General features: G+C 33.5%; 4 protein-coding genes across 6 annotated transcripts; 3 read left to right on the top strand and 1 right to left on the bottom strand.

Annotated features, from left to right (window-relative positions):
• Window positions 1–1,050: 1,050 nt before the first annotated feature.
• COX5A (Cytochrome c oxidase subunit 5A) lies at window positions 1,051–2,241 on the bottom strand. Its single transcript, XM_014363081.2, has 2 exons — window positions 1,903–2,241; window positions 1,051–1,493 (listed from the first exon to the last, which is right to left on the bottom strand). Exons 1-2 carry the CDS (start codon window positions 2,102–2,104, stop codon window positions 1,243–1,245), a joined length of 453 nt encoding a protein of 150 aa, XP_014218567.2. The 5' UTR covers window positions 2,105–2,241; the 3' UTR covers window positions 1,051–1,242.
• A 1,265-nt stretch (window positions 2,242–3,506) lies between these two features.
• Window positions 3,507–7,775, top strand: Iru (E3 ubiquitin-protein ligase Iruka). Of its 2 annotated transcripts, XM_089591162.1 has the most exons (9): window positions 3,507–3,649; window positions 3,728–4,057; window positions 4,777–4,911; window positions 5,259–5,377; window positions 5,474–5,593; window positions 5,698–5,870; window positions 5,952–6,067; window positions 6,154–6,251; window positions 6,323–7,775. In XM_089591162.1, exons 2-9 carry the CDS (start codon window positions 3,971–3,973, stop codon window positions 6,405–6,407), a joined length of 933 nt encoding a protein of 310 aa, XP_089447288.1. In that variant the 5' UTR covers window positions 3,507–3,649; window positions 3,728–3,970; the 3' UTR covers window positions 6,408–7,775. The 2 variants fall into 2 exon arrangements, with proteins under 2 accessions (XP_089447288.1, XP_089447289.1); XM_089591163.1 differs by having other exon boundaries at window positions 3,508–4,057; window positions 5,710–5,870.
• Window positions 7,776–7,989: 214 nt separating this feature from the next.
• abo (de-etiolated protein 1 abo) lies at window positions 7,990–10,724 on the top strand. The gene is made up of 7 exons (XM_014363078.2): window positions 7,990–8,790; window positions 8,868–9,005; window positions 9,080–9,224; window positions 9,315–9,423; window positions 9,497–9,973; window positions 10,050–10,256; window positions 10,367–10,724. Exons 1-7 carry the CDS (start codon window positions 8,386–8,388, stop codon window positions 10,548–10,550), a joined length of 1,665 nt encoding a protein of 554 aa, XP_014218564.2. The 5' UTR covers window positions 7,990–8,385; the 3' UTR covers window positions 10,551–10,724.
• Window positions 10,725–10,934: 210 nt separating this feature from the next.
• Cdk7 (Cyclin-dependent kinase 7) lies at window positions 10,935–13,105 on the top strand. Of its 2 annotated transcripts, XM_089591648.1 has the most exons (6): window positions 10,935–11,191; window positions 11,268–11,327; window positions 11,413–11,521; window positions 11,597–12,042; window positions 12,121–12,478; window positions 12,612–13,105. In XM_089591648.1, the coding sequence occupies exons 1-5, from the start codon at window positions 11,138–11,140 to the stop codon at window positions 12,466–12,468; spliced, it is 1,017 nt and encodes a 338-aa protein (XP_089447774.1). In that variant the 5' UTR covers window positions 10,935–11,137; the 3' UTR covers window positions 12,469–12,478; window positions 12,612–13,105. The 2 variants fall into 2 exon arrangements, with proteins under 2 accessions (XP_089447774.1, XP_089447773.1); XM_089591647.1 differs by having other exon boundaries at window positions 12,121–12,619.
• Window positions 13,106–13,591: the final 486 nt, after the last annotated feature.

Below are 13,591 nucleotides of genomic sequence, written 5' to 3'. Positions count from 1 at the left end.
AATACAACATATTATTGTAGATTGTGGAGGAAATGTAAAATTCCAATTCTTCATATTACATATAGATACCTCTAATTTAACTGTCAAAATTCAACTGTTCATAAATTAGTTGATAAAAAAAATTGACAAGTATACCTACAGAACAACTCATCTCTTTACAATGAGGAAAAATTTGAAAATTTTTCCACAAGGTACAAATAGAATCTAAGCATTTAAAACCTTTAACAACTCAAATTTTAGTACACAGTATTTGTTTAGCGCGAACTATGATTTACAAGATGCTAGAATAAATAATTTGTTTAGCATTTTTATTTACATGAAAAGTTGAAGTAAATTTAATCAAGTATGTGTTCAAATGTCTAAAATATATCAGCTTCTTATACATAATATCAATAAGTTTAAATTTAATAACATTTGATTTTTTGTAAAGATGTTTGTATAGGAAACAATATCCCACATATCTTCCAAGAAATCACCTGTTTTTACGAAATAATATGGTTTGTGCAATCCTGAGATTGTTTGATGAGGTATAAATTATTAGCATGATCGTGTATGTGTTAATTATATTTCTCAACTTTATTTCATGGTTTATAGTTGTTTTTTATTAATAATTTTTTTTTACTGTAAAATAATCAGTTTACTAAATTAGTATATACTCAACTAAGAAAAATATACTTGACATTTTCAAATAAAAAAACGTTTGGTTTGGTAAAGAAAAAAATTTATTAAAATCATGTTTATTTGAACAAGTATGTTTGAGGTCGCGCTAGAAATGTGTGTGTACGTACTTATCACTGTGAACAGTGTGAACTATGTAATTTGTAAATATGTCTATGTGTCGCCATCAAGCTTTGGTTATTTTTGGTGTAAGAAATAAAAGTTTGTTTTTGTTCCACTCAAGTTCACGGCGAGAAAAAAAAAATGAAAAACATTAGGTGGACTAAAGCAAAAAAAATTTAAATATAATACATGTATATACACAATCTATTTATACTCCAATCCCATTCAAACTTGTTTTCCTTATTAATTAAAAAAAGCATAATAAGCAAGTAATTAAACAAAATTTTTATTAAATTACTGTTATTGTTATAGAGTAACAGAAGTGAACAAATGTACATTTAAAGATATGATAATTTTTTTGTTCTAAACTTAATACAAGGCTGTGTATATGAAGTTTCTTTTCCTTTTCATTATACTTTTTGTTTAAACTAATCATATAAACTGACCTTTAATTTCATTCAATTAGATATTTTCGGGATCATCTAACCACAATTCGGGCTTATCATAGCCAAGCTCATCTGGCGTACTAATACCAAGTTCATCCAAAGTTGGTCTGATTTCTTGCAAGATGTAGGGATAAATTTTGTCAACTTCGTTGCCGCACTTATCCTTGATAGTTTCTAAAAATCTAGTTGTCAGAGCATAATCGTTTAGCCTCCTGCAGGCCCTGAGTGCAGCACAAATGATCCTTGGTTCAGGAACAAGATCCATACCTACAATTACGGGTGATTAGTTTTCAATTAGTAAGCACTACGTCACTCAAATAAAATAATTCAGCACGAAATTAACACTTGTGTTTAATATATGTTACGCCATTTTTAAATTACATAAAAGTTGGTCATAATATAACCCTTAAAGTTTGTGGAATGACCAAAGTCCTCGTTTGATCTGACTGTACAATAGACGAACTATGATCTTTGAGATAAAAGCGTTTAGCAAAAGACGTAACTATACAGAGAAGCACTCGGATTGCGCGAAGGATAAATAAGTATGAAACAAACGAAAAGACGGGAGAACGCAGGGTAAGGGATCCTGCTTCCAAAGGGATATACTATGTGAGAGTTAAACGTTCTTAACACGAGCATGTGCGATGGTCGAGATGAGGTCAGAGAGAAAACTCACCAGCGAGGTCGTTCATGGCTTTGCGGATCTCCCAGTGGTCGATGTCTGGCCGGCTGAAGAATTTCTCGTATCTCTCGTCGAACTGCTCGTCCGTCTCGGTCTTGCCGTGCGAAGCCCTCAGCTGCTGGGAGCTCACGGCTGCGGGTCTCGCGATCGCCTGTCGCAGTCCAGAGACGGCTTTGGTCGCGACGACACGCAACATTTTCCCAAGAGATGGTCTTCCTTAACTTTGCTTTGACACCGTGCACGAGGAGGTTTCGAGCTCCACTCGACAGAGAACCCGCGGACACACTTATTGCGTAAAAGCCTCTGTCGTGTCGTCTGTCGTCTCTCTGCGCAGTTTGGCTTCTGCTGTATTGACCACGTGATCGACTCCGCTTCTCATCAGCCAATCATGCATGAATCTTTAATTTATTTATGCTTAAAATATATCCATGTTTTGTTTAAAAAAGTGCATTAATGTAATTATATAATTTTGATTGATTAATGAAATAATGGCATCAATACAATGTGCCCCATTTATTTTATGCAATCGAATGATTTTTCATACATTTGGCGTTTAACAGAAAAACAAGTAAAACAAGACAGATGTGTAATTTTGCTTTGTATTCGCACATATGTGTGTGTACCGACACACACAAATTTTTTTATTTTTTTTTTTGCGCTAAACACACAAAATCAATGTCTAAATTTAAAGTTCTTGAATCAATCCGACAAAATAATCTCTAAATCAACGAAAAATAATTGAGCTGACGCGCTTTTCTGTACGCAACGATTTGTTTTTCATAATCAACATTGCACGTATGTATATATGTTTATATGTTGCTATAATTAAACTATCGCAAGTCAAAGCTGGGAAGCAATGATTATTTATAACACAATTATACACCGACAGAAACGATATACTTAACCTGTGGCATCACTAATTTGTTGTGTCTTATCATCGGTTATTAGTGCGTTATTTCTATACGCGCTCACACGTATGTACGCGTCTATTGTTGTTATTGACCAAGTTATATAGTATCTGCATTGTTCCGATAAAACATTTTTGTGGCGAGTACTCCAGAGGTAAGATTATTTTCATGTACCTACCTAACTACAAGTTTATGGATGCGAGGACTCGAATAAAAACGCGTTTAGATATCTGCGACGGAGAAAAAGTAAAAATGAGCCGACCTCGCAGCTGAACTTTGGAGGAGGAATATATGATTTACAATCGAAAAATCGAGCGATTTTGCAGTTGAAAAAACGTGCACGTAAAATTTTATCGGGTAAGAGGAACTGACGTAATTTTGCGGGCTTGAGAAAAAAACCTTAGAAGCGATAAGCACATCTAGTACCCGGAAGGTTGTGGTGCAAAAAAAAAAAAAAAAAAAAAAAACTATTAACCGCATTCGCATTTGCAATTGTTACCGTTACTGTTTGTTGTTGCAAACGTAGACGGCAATCTACCGATAGCCCATGTAAAATCAGGGAAAAAAAAAAACTGAAAAGGTTGACGTCGACAACCCCTATTTGAGGAACTAAGCGATGAGAGTGCATGGGTATACTTATATACTTAATTTTGAAAAAAAAATTTTTTCCAGTTTTAATTGTGCGCGCGCAGTACATCAGTGATATCGTCGGGACTCGGGACGTTGGGTCAGGCGGAGGTCGAGGAAAATGTTTTGGAGTACTTGAAACGGCTTGAAGGTCAGAGTTGCGGAGTTAAAGCCGTTTTGACAAGACTGCTCTTAGAGAAGATTTAGTAAGTTATAAGGTTACAATATAGGTATAACACTTGCTGCAATCAGTTTCCTGTTGTTTGTTGTACATACATGTACAGTATATAGCGTCGGCGGCGCCATCACCACCAGATCACCAATCACATATCAAGTATATTGAAGTGTATTCACGATCACGTATCGTCTGTGTGTGTGCAGTGTATGAATGTAACAGTCGTAACAGATAGGGTGGATGTGCGGCTGTGCGGGTTTGGAACTTGGAAGTTGATAGTGAGTGCGCGAGGCGAAGACGTATAAGTAGATAGAGAGAGAGTAGAAGCAGAACCAGCCAAGGAGTAGGAAGCATGGCCGAAGCCATTGTAGACGGTACTTCGTCGATGAGCCGATTTTTTTGCCACCGCTGCAGCGTCGAAATCGAGCACTTGCTACCGGTAAGTCAACCTTTACGACCTGATCTCCTAGGTAGCTAAAAAACCATCTGATCCGAGCCCAGTGCTCTCAGTTTGTCCACGTCTGTTACATTGCCAGACCAGTTGTGCAACAGAGACAGAATTACAAATACATATATATACATACATACATGCTTGTATGCTTAGAAAAGCTTTGCTTGTGCTGTGAAAAAATTTCTGACGATGTTTCTTACGTATGCACTTTCCAAGATTGTAAATGATTTTTCATGGCAAGGGTAAGGTTGTTAAACGAAAACAGCATTATCTATACCTATTTGGCTGAGACTGAACCTACGTCCGCGACTATGTGTATACATTATTGTGACTTGTACAGTCAATCTGATGATTCAGAGGATTCTTATTCCTCTTTTTAACTTTTTCTCTCGGGACCTATTTTTAAACTATAGGACAATGTGGGCGAAAAGCTACACGTCGAGTTCACGACCGTGAGCTCATTAGCTGACGCATCACCAGGTCGTCCTTGCTCCTTTGGTTTTATTTTCCTTACTTTTGTTATGTTTTTCTAAAACATAGGTATCAGCACTCTGTCTTCGTATGCCTTATTTTTTTGCCTTCGTTTGTTGTGTTTCAGATTTTATTTCAGATAACAAATACATTTTTTTCACGAGTAATTATAGATTATGCTTGCTTGCTATTTTTTGATGCCAACTAACACTCTATATTTCATTGTTTGATTGCAGGATTACACATGTCCAAGATGTTCCACCGGGTTCATCGAAGAGCTAGAAAGAGGCAGTGCAGGCAACAGATCTCCAGCTGACATCGATATGCAAGACCTTAGCGACATAGAGGTCGACGTTACTGGCCTCGATGATGTAGGTTTCAATTTTCACCAGCTAGTTTAACTAGAGCCTTTTTTTCTTTTTAATAATATCGTTTCTCAAAATCCATAAAATTTCATTTTGACATTATTTACCGAACGTTAGTAGTATTGAAATACATGAGGAATAGACCATTTTCAAGTTTATTTGGAAAAACACGTTGTTACCTGTTAATATTACATCATATTTAATAGTCTTGCCTACAAGCTATAGGTGTGCCCATCATATAGAAACTAATCAGTCAGTAAATTAGTCACAAAGTTGTAGTATTGAAATTTGTGGAATCACACGTGATACAGTAATCAATGTTACTCTAATTTATAAATTTTTTTTATCAACAGTTAAATCATTTTGATTTACCATTCACGCTATTGAGAGCAGCTCAGGCTGCCTCAAGAAACTCAAGTGGTCGGGGCAACAGTATTAGATCTGGAAGTGGGTCCACATCGAGACACACAAGGTCTGTCAAATTTTGGATTTTTTTTTTTCATTTTATTTGCACTTGTTACGTACGTAACTTGGTAAAAATATTCAACGAATGATTTTCCGATTTCAGGAATCAACAACAGCCACAAGTAGGAATACCACCACAAATAGATAGTTTAATACAAGACCTGTTCCTCAATCTTTCTAGTTTTGGATTCAGTTTTCCACAAGGGCAGGGAGGTCAATCTGTGTAAGTTTCTTAACATTTTCAACCATATGCAATCCGTGAATATATTTATTAGGCTTGCGATAGTAACGTAGCGTTAGATAGTGTTTAAAGCATAATTAATGTAGATTTGATGTTAGACTGTTCATGGGCAATCCAGGAGATTATGTATGGGGCCAAAACGGATTGGATTCTATTGTGACTCAACTTTTAAATCAAATGGATGGAACTGGTCCTCCGCCACTACCAAAAAAACAAATTGACGAAATCCCTACCGCAACAATATCACAACCACAAGTTGGTGAGTTATATTTTAATATTTTTCATCAACGTACTGTACATAGTTTGTTTTACATAATTTGAATTTTCTTCAATGTTACAGACAGCAAACTACAGTGCTCAGTGTGCTGGGACGATTTTGTTATACATGAGGCTGTCCGAAAACTTTCTTGTCAACATTATTACCATGAACCCTGTATCATTCCTTGGCTTGAATTGGTAACTTTTGTACATTCTAAAAATTCAAACTCGAAAATTGGGGTGTAAGAGTGTTGTTGGTTAAACACTAATTGTAAAATTTTCAGCATGGAACTTGTCCAATATGCAGACAAAGCTTAGGAGATCAAACAACCAGTGAAGCAAATCAAGATACAGTGGGACCAAGTTTAGCTGCATTATTCAGGTAAATCATTTAAAGTGGCTAAGATTAAATTACAATACAACATTATAATTTATATATATATACGTTTTTAGAGCTGCTGATGAATCCAGTAGTGGTAGAACATCTTCGACATCAATGGGAAACAATTCTAGAAACGACACACCAAATAATTCTTGAAACTAATTTTCAAATCGAATTTTTTCACCTGAATTCTTAATTAACTTTTGTTCTTTCGAAAGAGTTGCGTTTCTATGGTATAATAACTTTTTGTGATTTGAAACATCATTTTGCATGAGAACTGTTGTATTCACATTTAACTTTTGGCAAAGGACAATCAAATTCAACCATGTTGTTATTCATTTATGTACTAGATTATTTTAAGAAGATTTTTGAATTAAACACTTATTTCCGTATTTTATTAATAGCAACAAATGAGTATAACCATTCAATTTTAATGCAACTGAAATTAATTGACTGGATGTAAATCAAATTCTTTTATCATTATCTAGAATAGCAAAGCGACTTCTATTCCTGATAATCTTGTATTACTCTAAAATCAATTTAAAGTTGGTTTTTTATTTGTTAAAGTTGAAACATTCTACATAATTTTTTTAATTAAGAAAATTTTTTTTTCTATTGATGTATGTTGAAATTGTTTATTTTTGCTGCTTTGCCAACAGACTGTTTTACATGGTTCTCACAACTTATCAGTAACAATAACGTTTCTCAACTAAGCTAATTTTAAGCTATGATCGACATTAAATGTATGATGAAAAAGGCATGGAAATGCGTTGAAAGTGACGTGAATTAAGTGTATATTCTATATACTAAGAACCTGTAAATATTCTGCTTTAATTTGCAAACTAAATAAGAACCTTAAAATGTACCTCGATGCTTGTTTGTATAAAAATGTAAAGTTACAAAAAATAGTTCTTGCTTAAAAGCAATCAGATCATCCATCGAAGTAACGTACTACAATGGCTTCGGTTTGGTACTATTCAAATAAAACAAAATGTAAAGAGGGTAAATCGCATTGCTCCCAACAAAGTGCAATGTTAGTTTCAATATTATGTATGAATTTGGGAAGTGTATTGCATCTTATAAAAACATACAAGTTTTTAACTACAAGCAAAAAATAATACTATATATAAAAAAAATTTCATGGCAACCATAATTACGGTAAATAAAAACAATTTTGAAAAGAATAAAACTATTTCAATTACTAAATACTAGAGATGGAATATTTACTATGCAATAATACACCTTTGGTCTTGAACTGATGTTTTTGTTGTGTATTAGAGCTTTTGTATAAAAACACGTAGAGAAGTGAATGATTATCCAGCACAAAAATTTCGTTAGGCTGATGCATGATGTGCAACTTATGTATTTTTCCGTTTTTGTCCTTAAACTAGGAACTTTTTTCATCAGCCTTTTTCATTCTTTGTTACATAATAATAAAGTTACAATGTTATTTGACACCTGCTTTATATAGTTTATAAATGTATGAATTAGTAAAATGATATAAATTGCATATTTATTCCGAAATTCGAATTTTTATTTAAAAATAACATTTATATTACCGCTTACAAAAACTGATCTGGAGGGCCTATTTACTAATTTACGAAGCATCCTTGGTATATATTTATATATACACGTGACGTAACAACACGTGCGTGTGTACAATAGTGGGGGGGGGGTTGGAGGGGGGGACTTCGACTTCAGTGTGCAATGTGTGCAATGCGGAAAAAAACATTGCTCCATTCTCGATTCGTTCTAATCTCTGTACGTATGGTGGTCGAAGCGCTAGGAACCTATCATCCTAGTCAGTCCAAAAACAACGAAAACCCAAAATCCTACCGTGATCAACTTCTGCGTGTATGAGTTTTGTGATGTGTCAAAAAGTTTTTCCTCATAGTTTTTTAATTATCTAAAATGCAGAAACTTTTTAACTTATTATTTGAGTTGTAGTGAATCGAAGTTGATAGTTTTATGTCCCGTCAGTCCTGTGACATAAAAAAAAATTTGTCTGACTGTGAAAGAAGCACATATTAATTGGACATGTCGAGGTCGAGGTTATATTTGAGATGAGTTGACAAGAGAGCTGATTGGTAGGAAATACTTCAAATGTTGAAAACAATTTATCTAACCCTAGAGGATGTCGAAAAGAGCCAAAATAGAGCTGGTATCTGAACCATGTCCCATCAAACCTCGAAAAATCAGTCCGCAAAATGTAGTCGTGAGACTGCGTCAGAGAGAAATGAGAGGAATTTCTTACCCTGGAACTCCAAACTATACTTCAAGGCAGTTTTACCAGAATGTCTTCCCTAATTACACGGTATTTAACGTTGAAAAGCCACCGTGTTTTCTTAGAAAATTCAGTCCAGATGGCAAGTACTTAATAGCTTTTAGTGCAGATCAAACTTCGCTGGAAGTTTACGAATACCAAGGAGCTGCTGCAGCGGCAGACCTATTGATTGGTTGCAGAGGAGAGTACATTGGACACAAAAATGACGATAAATCGTTTAATATCAGACGCCACATTTTTAAAAGATTTTTTAAAGTACACGAGTCAATTTTTGCCTTCAAGATTATTCTTTTTTTTTTCTATTTCACGTATTTTTTGACTCCTTTTTTTAGACCAAATGGATTATTAACGTTGCACAAAGTAATGAACAGTTGAATAGAGAATGCAGTCTTTTTACCGATGATGGACGTTATGTTATTGTTGGATCAGCTGCTCACATTCCTGATGATTTGAGACCTCATTTTTATCAGGTGCTTAGCTTTCTAATGCATATTTAAACAGATTTTACGGTACTTAATACTTAAAATTTGATATTTTTTTCCAGATCTATTCCAATAATGAAGCCTTAACTCCAAATCCTAGAAATCCTTTAGAAGATTACAGTATTTACTTGGTTGATATCCAATGCGGAAGACTCTGTGATACAAGACAGTTTAAAGTAGATAAAATTTTTCTATCCCAAAACCAAGGTGAGATTATCCACAAAAAAAAAAAAAAAAAAAAAAAAATGAATACATCTGTATTAAAACAATACTAAAATTCACTAATTGATTTTGTAGGACTTTATTTATATAAAGACATTCTTGCTGTTTTATCTGTGCAACATCAAACAATTCACATTTTTCAACTGTTAGATGGAAAGTTTTTAAATGTCAGAAAAATCGGCAGGTAAATAACATTGATGGTAATTTACAGTAAATTAATCACTCAGGTCCTCTTACTATTAAATTTATTATTTTAGATTTTGTCTTGAGGATGAATCATACTTGGTATCAAGTGCTTGGCCAGGTGTTAATAACAAACCCTGTAGAGATGTAACAATCAATAGTTTAAAACACAAACTTCTTGTATTTTTGTTCAAAAGAGCCGATTATATCAGTCATTGTTCTGGAAACTCTTACGAATTAGGACGCTTTTACCAGTGTTTTGACCAACTCAATTCGTTAAGAATGTGGAAGATGCAGCTATTAGATACAAATCATATTTTAATTAGATATGCTAGTGAAGAAGTGGCCACGATACAAGCTAATGAACCAAACGCTCAGCCAGCTCTATTAGTTGTTTATGACATTGTTTCTGCAACGATCTTATCTGTATATGACAATACATCTACAGAACTTTTAAAACATTTTGAAAATTTCACAGATTTCTTTAGAAATGCTAGATCGGGCACAGATTGTCAGTACATGTGCTTACCCTCTAATAATATTTACGCAAGGTACTAATGAGTTTTTTAACATTAATTTTTTTTCCAATGTATCATTTAAGTTGTAACGAATGTACGTGGTCTCTAGGTTGATGCAGCAAAGATTCAAACAAACGATAATAAGTGCACGGTTTGGTGGTGTAACTGAAGCCACTAGAAGATTGCTTGCTCAGTTACCGATTTGCGCCCAATCTTACTCCAGTTCTCCTTATTTGGATTTATCGTTGTTTTGTTATGACGATAAATGGGTGTCTATGATGGAGAGGCCGAAAACTTGTGGGGAACATCCTATAAGGTATGAATTTAGATTTCGTGATTAATTTTTAAAAAAATTTAAAGCCGTGTAGTTGCAAAGAATACCTTGCACTAATTTCATGTCAATTCATATCGCTGATCGTTCAATAGGTTTTATGCTCGAGATTCGGGACTATTGAAATTCCGAATGCACGCAGGAATATGGGGAAGATCGACGCCTGTGAATGCCAGAAGACTTGTGGCTTTTACGTTTCATCCTACTGATCCATTTGCAATATCGGTTCAACGTACCAACTCGGAATACATTGTTAGTTTCCACGTCCGTCACAGTTGATTATTAGTTAATGATAAACCTTTTTAAAACAATGTGTCTTCCTAGGTGATTTTATTAATTACACTTAAAAAAGATGTTTTTTATTGTAAATATTGTACATGCATAAACTTACACATCTATGTATAAAATGTTACAAAATAACAAATTTTATACTCATCAACCATTGTTACACAAAATTTATTTTTAACTCGATATTGATATGTGTCATTACAGTGGAAATAAAAAAGTTTTTGTAAATAAATTAATTTAACGTTTACAATTATTTTGAAGTCTTTATTGCAATATATATATATATACTCACGTCGCGATCCGATCCGCAATCCGCATCTCCAGGATTCATTTTCTCGAATTCCGAATTTCCGACACGTGCGCGTATACACGTAATGCAATGCATTGCTATCCGAAAATTGTAAGACGAGCTTAAAGTGCCCACGGTCCACTAATTAACGTGCTCAATGAGTTTTCAAACAGTTTATTTTATTATAAGTTATTATTTTATAATCAGATTAAACACTTAGTAAATATGACGTAATTTTAGTCTAACAAACGAATTTATTGATAATAAATTAGTTGACTCTCTCTGCAAGATGGTTGAAAAATTGAAGAGATACGAAAAAATTGACTTTCTGGGAGAAGGACAGGTTAGTTGGAAAAAAATTACGAATAAAAATTAAACATCCATTCGCAAACTAATTTTCTGAATATTTGATTACCTAGTTTGCCACAGTTTACAAGGCTAAAGACAATGTGACAAACAACATCGTGGCCGTCAAAAAGGTTTTCTTACTAATTTATTATAATGAAAAAAAAAAAAAAAAAAAAAAAACTCACCAGTTGTATCAATTTTTTTTTTAAATATTAGATTAAAGTTGGAAGTCGGGCGGAAGCTAAAGATGGGATAAACAGAACTGCTTTGAGAGAAATAAAATTATTACAAGAGTTGAGGCATGAAAATATTATTGGATTGTTAGGTAAGTTCTACTTGATTACAAATTTTGTTGAGTTACCAATAAAAAAAGTTTCGAAAGTTATTCTTTTCATTTTAGATGTTTTCGGTTATAAATCCAACGTTTCACTAGTTTTTGACTTTATGGATACCGATTTAGAAGTTATTATTAAAGACAGCAACATAGTATTGTCACCTGCTAACATCAAGGCTTACATGATACAAACTCTACAAGGCCTTGATTATTTGCACTTCAACTGGATCCTTCATAGAGATTTAAAGCCTAACAATTTACTCATTAGCAGTGAAGGTGTGCTTAAAATTGGTGATTTTGGTTTGGCAAAGTTTTTTGGATCCCCAAACAGAATAAATACACATCAAGTAGTGACTCGATGGTACAGAGCACCAGAGTTGCTTTATGGAGCAAGGCTTTATGGTAGGGGAATCGATATGTGGGCTGTTGGGTGTATACTCGCTGAGCTGTTGCTTCGATGTCCATTCTTTGCAGGGGAATCTGACTTGGATCAGCTGACTAAAATTTTTCAGGTATGTTTACTTGAAAAAATATTTAGTTCACAAGAGGCAACGAAAAATCATGAGCATTTAATACTTATAACATTTTAGGCCCTTGGAACGCCAACTGAAGAAACGTGGCCTGGAGTGACACAGTTACCAGATTTCATACAATTCAAGCCCTTTCCAGCCGTACCATTGAGAGACATATTTACCGCTGCTGCCGATGATCTCCTTGACCTACTTACCAGTTTGTTAAATATTAATCCTTTGGACAGATGTACTTGTGATCAAGCACTACAGATGCCTTACTTTAGCAATAATCCACCACCTACACCAAAAGATAAGCTACCATTTCCAAATTCCATTAAAAGACTGCCAGAAGATAAGCCAAGTTTGAAAAGAAAATTGTTAGAGGCCACTGATGGAGCTTCTTTAGCCAAAAGACTGCAATTTTAATACTTAAAGGGTAATTTCAATGTTCCACTTCTCTCATCGAGTTAAGGAAATAATTAATAATGTACAAATCATATTAAAATTAGGGCTATGAATTTTTCGGTTCAGTTTGTTAAAATTTTAAACTTATTGTAATAAAATAATAGTAGTTTTAGTCACATGAATGTCATTTCCACCGTGGCTATCCAGAGGCCTAAGGGACTTGGATATTCACCTCATGTGACATCCAAAGTACTAGAGAACTGCCCGAGGTAAGAACAATAATTCTTCACACAATAATAAACACTTGTTTCAATGCAATAAGTGACTGCATTTATTTCTTATAAACTGAAAATTAGTAATAAAATTTTTATTTTCGCTGGTGTTTCTCTTTTAATAATTGTGTTTTTATTATCAAAGATCAGTAGAAATGTAACAGACGTACCTGAAGCTAGATCGAAAAAAAAATTCTACTGCTCTTGAACACTTTAGATAAATTAGAAATTATGTTATAAATAATTGTAACTAATTCTTTATAAGAAATGACACATTGGATAAACATTTAATATTTAGTGAAAAAGTGTAAAACATTTCTCGAGTAAATTTACATTAAAAGTATCAATCATAATGTCATGTACAGCAGAAACAAATGAGATGTAAATAAAAATGTGTTTTTAAAGATTTTCACATTTATGTCCTTTTAATTTAAGATTCAACTTAGGACAGAGTAGATAAATAAATCTTTACGAATTATCAGTGCTTCAAAATTATTTTAAATAGTATTAGGGTTAACGAAATTTTAAATTTATACATGTAAAAAGCTGAGCCTTGAAAATAAACTTATTCTAAGTTATAAACGTGAATAACTGAACAAAAATCTTATAATTACAATTTAAATTTCTATTACTGATAAGGCCATATGCAATCACCGCACGTTCTTGTTATTTTATTAATTTTCGTAAATCTTCCACTGCTCCCAGCATATTGAAATGTGCACTTGCACTTATTTATTGTATTTATATATATATAAAAAGACACATTATTAAATTAATATTATTAAAGAATTTATATGTAAAAGTGAAAGTGGTCCCTTCCATTTAAAACATTTAACTTCTGATTGTACTTAAGAACTAATGATAAAAAATTT

This window comes from Copidosoma floridanum, unplaced genomic scaffold (genome assembly GCF_036245765.1).
Source record: "Copidosoma floridanum isolate Cflo_tuat_1 unplaced genomic scaffold, Cflo_Japanese_pri ptg000013l, whole genome shotgun sequence".
Classification (NCBI taxonomy): domain Eukaryota; kingdom Metazoa; phylum Arthropoda; class Insecta; order Hymenoptera; family Encyrtidae; genus Copidosoma; species Copidosoma floridanum.
Note: the sequence above shows the minus strand (reverse complement) of the source record. Positions and strands in the feature narration are given on the sequence as shown.

What these genes read in the sequence shown, in the direction of transcription:
- COX5A (XM_014363081.2), bottom strand. Translation starts at nt 2,104, where the DNA reads ATGTTGCGTGTCGTCGCGACCAAAGCCGTCTCTGGACTGCGACAGGCG. An exon ending in AGCCATGAACGACCTCGCTG is followed by an intron (nt 1,494 to 1,902) that starts GTGAGTTTTCTC and finishes CCGTAATTGTAG; the next exon opens with GTATGGATCTTGTTCCTGAA.
- Cdk7 (XM_089591648.1), top strand. Translation starts at nt 11,138, where the DNA reads ATGGTTGAAAAATTGAAGAGATACGAAAAAATTGACTTTCTGGGAGAA. An exon ending in ACTTTCTGGGAGAAGGACAG is followed by an intron (nt 11,192 to 11,267) that starts GTTAGTTGGAAA and finishes TTGATTACCTAG; the next exon opens with TTTGCCACAGTTTACAAGGC. An exon ending in AAATATTATTGGATTGTTAG is followed by an intron (nt 11,522 to 11,596) that starts GTAAGTTCTACT and finishes TTTTCATTTTAG; the next exon opens with ATGTTTTCGGTTATAAATCC.
- abo (XM_014363078.2), top strand. Translation starts at nt 8,386, where the DNA reads ATGTCGAAAAGAGCCAAAATAGAGCTGGTATCTGAACCATGTCCCATC. An exon ending in TGAGACCTCATTTTTATCAG is followed by an intron (nt 9,006 to 9,079) that starts GTGCTTAGCTTT and finishes ATTTTTTTCCAG; the next exon opens with ATCTATTCCAATAATGAAGC. An exon ending in TTTTCTATCCCAAAACCAAG is followed by an intron (nt 9,225 to 9,314) that starts GTGAGATTATCC and finishes TTGATTTTGTAG; the next exon opens with GACTTTATTTATATAAAGAC.
- Iru (XM_089591162.1), top strand. Translation starts at nt 3,971, where the DNA reads ATGGCCGAAGCCATTGTAGACGGTACTTCGTCGATGAGCCGATTTTTT. An exon ending in ACGTTACTGGCCTCGATGAT is followed by an intron (nt 4,912 to 5,258) that starts GTAGGTTTCAAT and finishes TTTTATCAACAG; the next exon opens with TTAAATCATTTTGATTTACC. An exon ending in TCATTCCTTGGCTTGAATTG is followed by an intron (nt 6,068 to 6,153) that starts GTAACTTTTGTA and finishes TAAAATTTTCAG; the next exon opens with CATGGAACTTGTCCAATATG.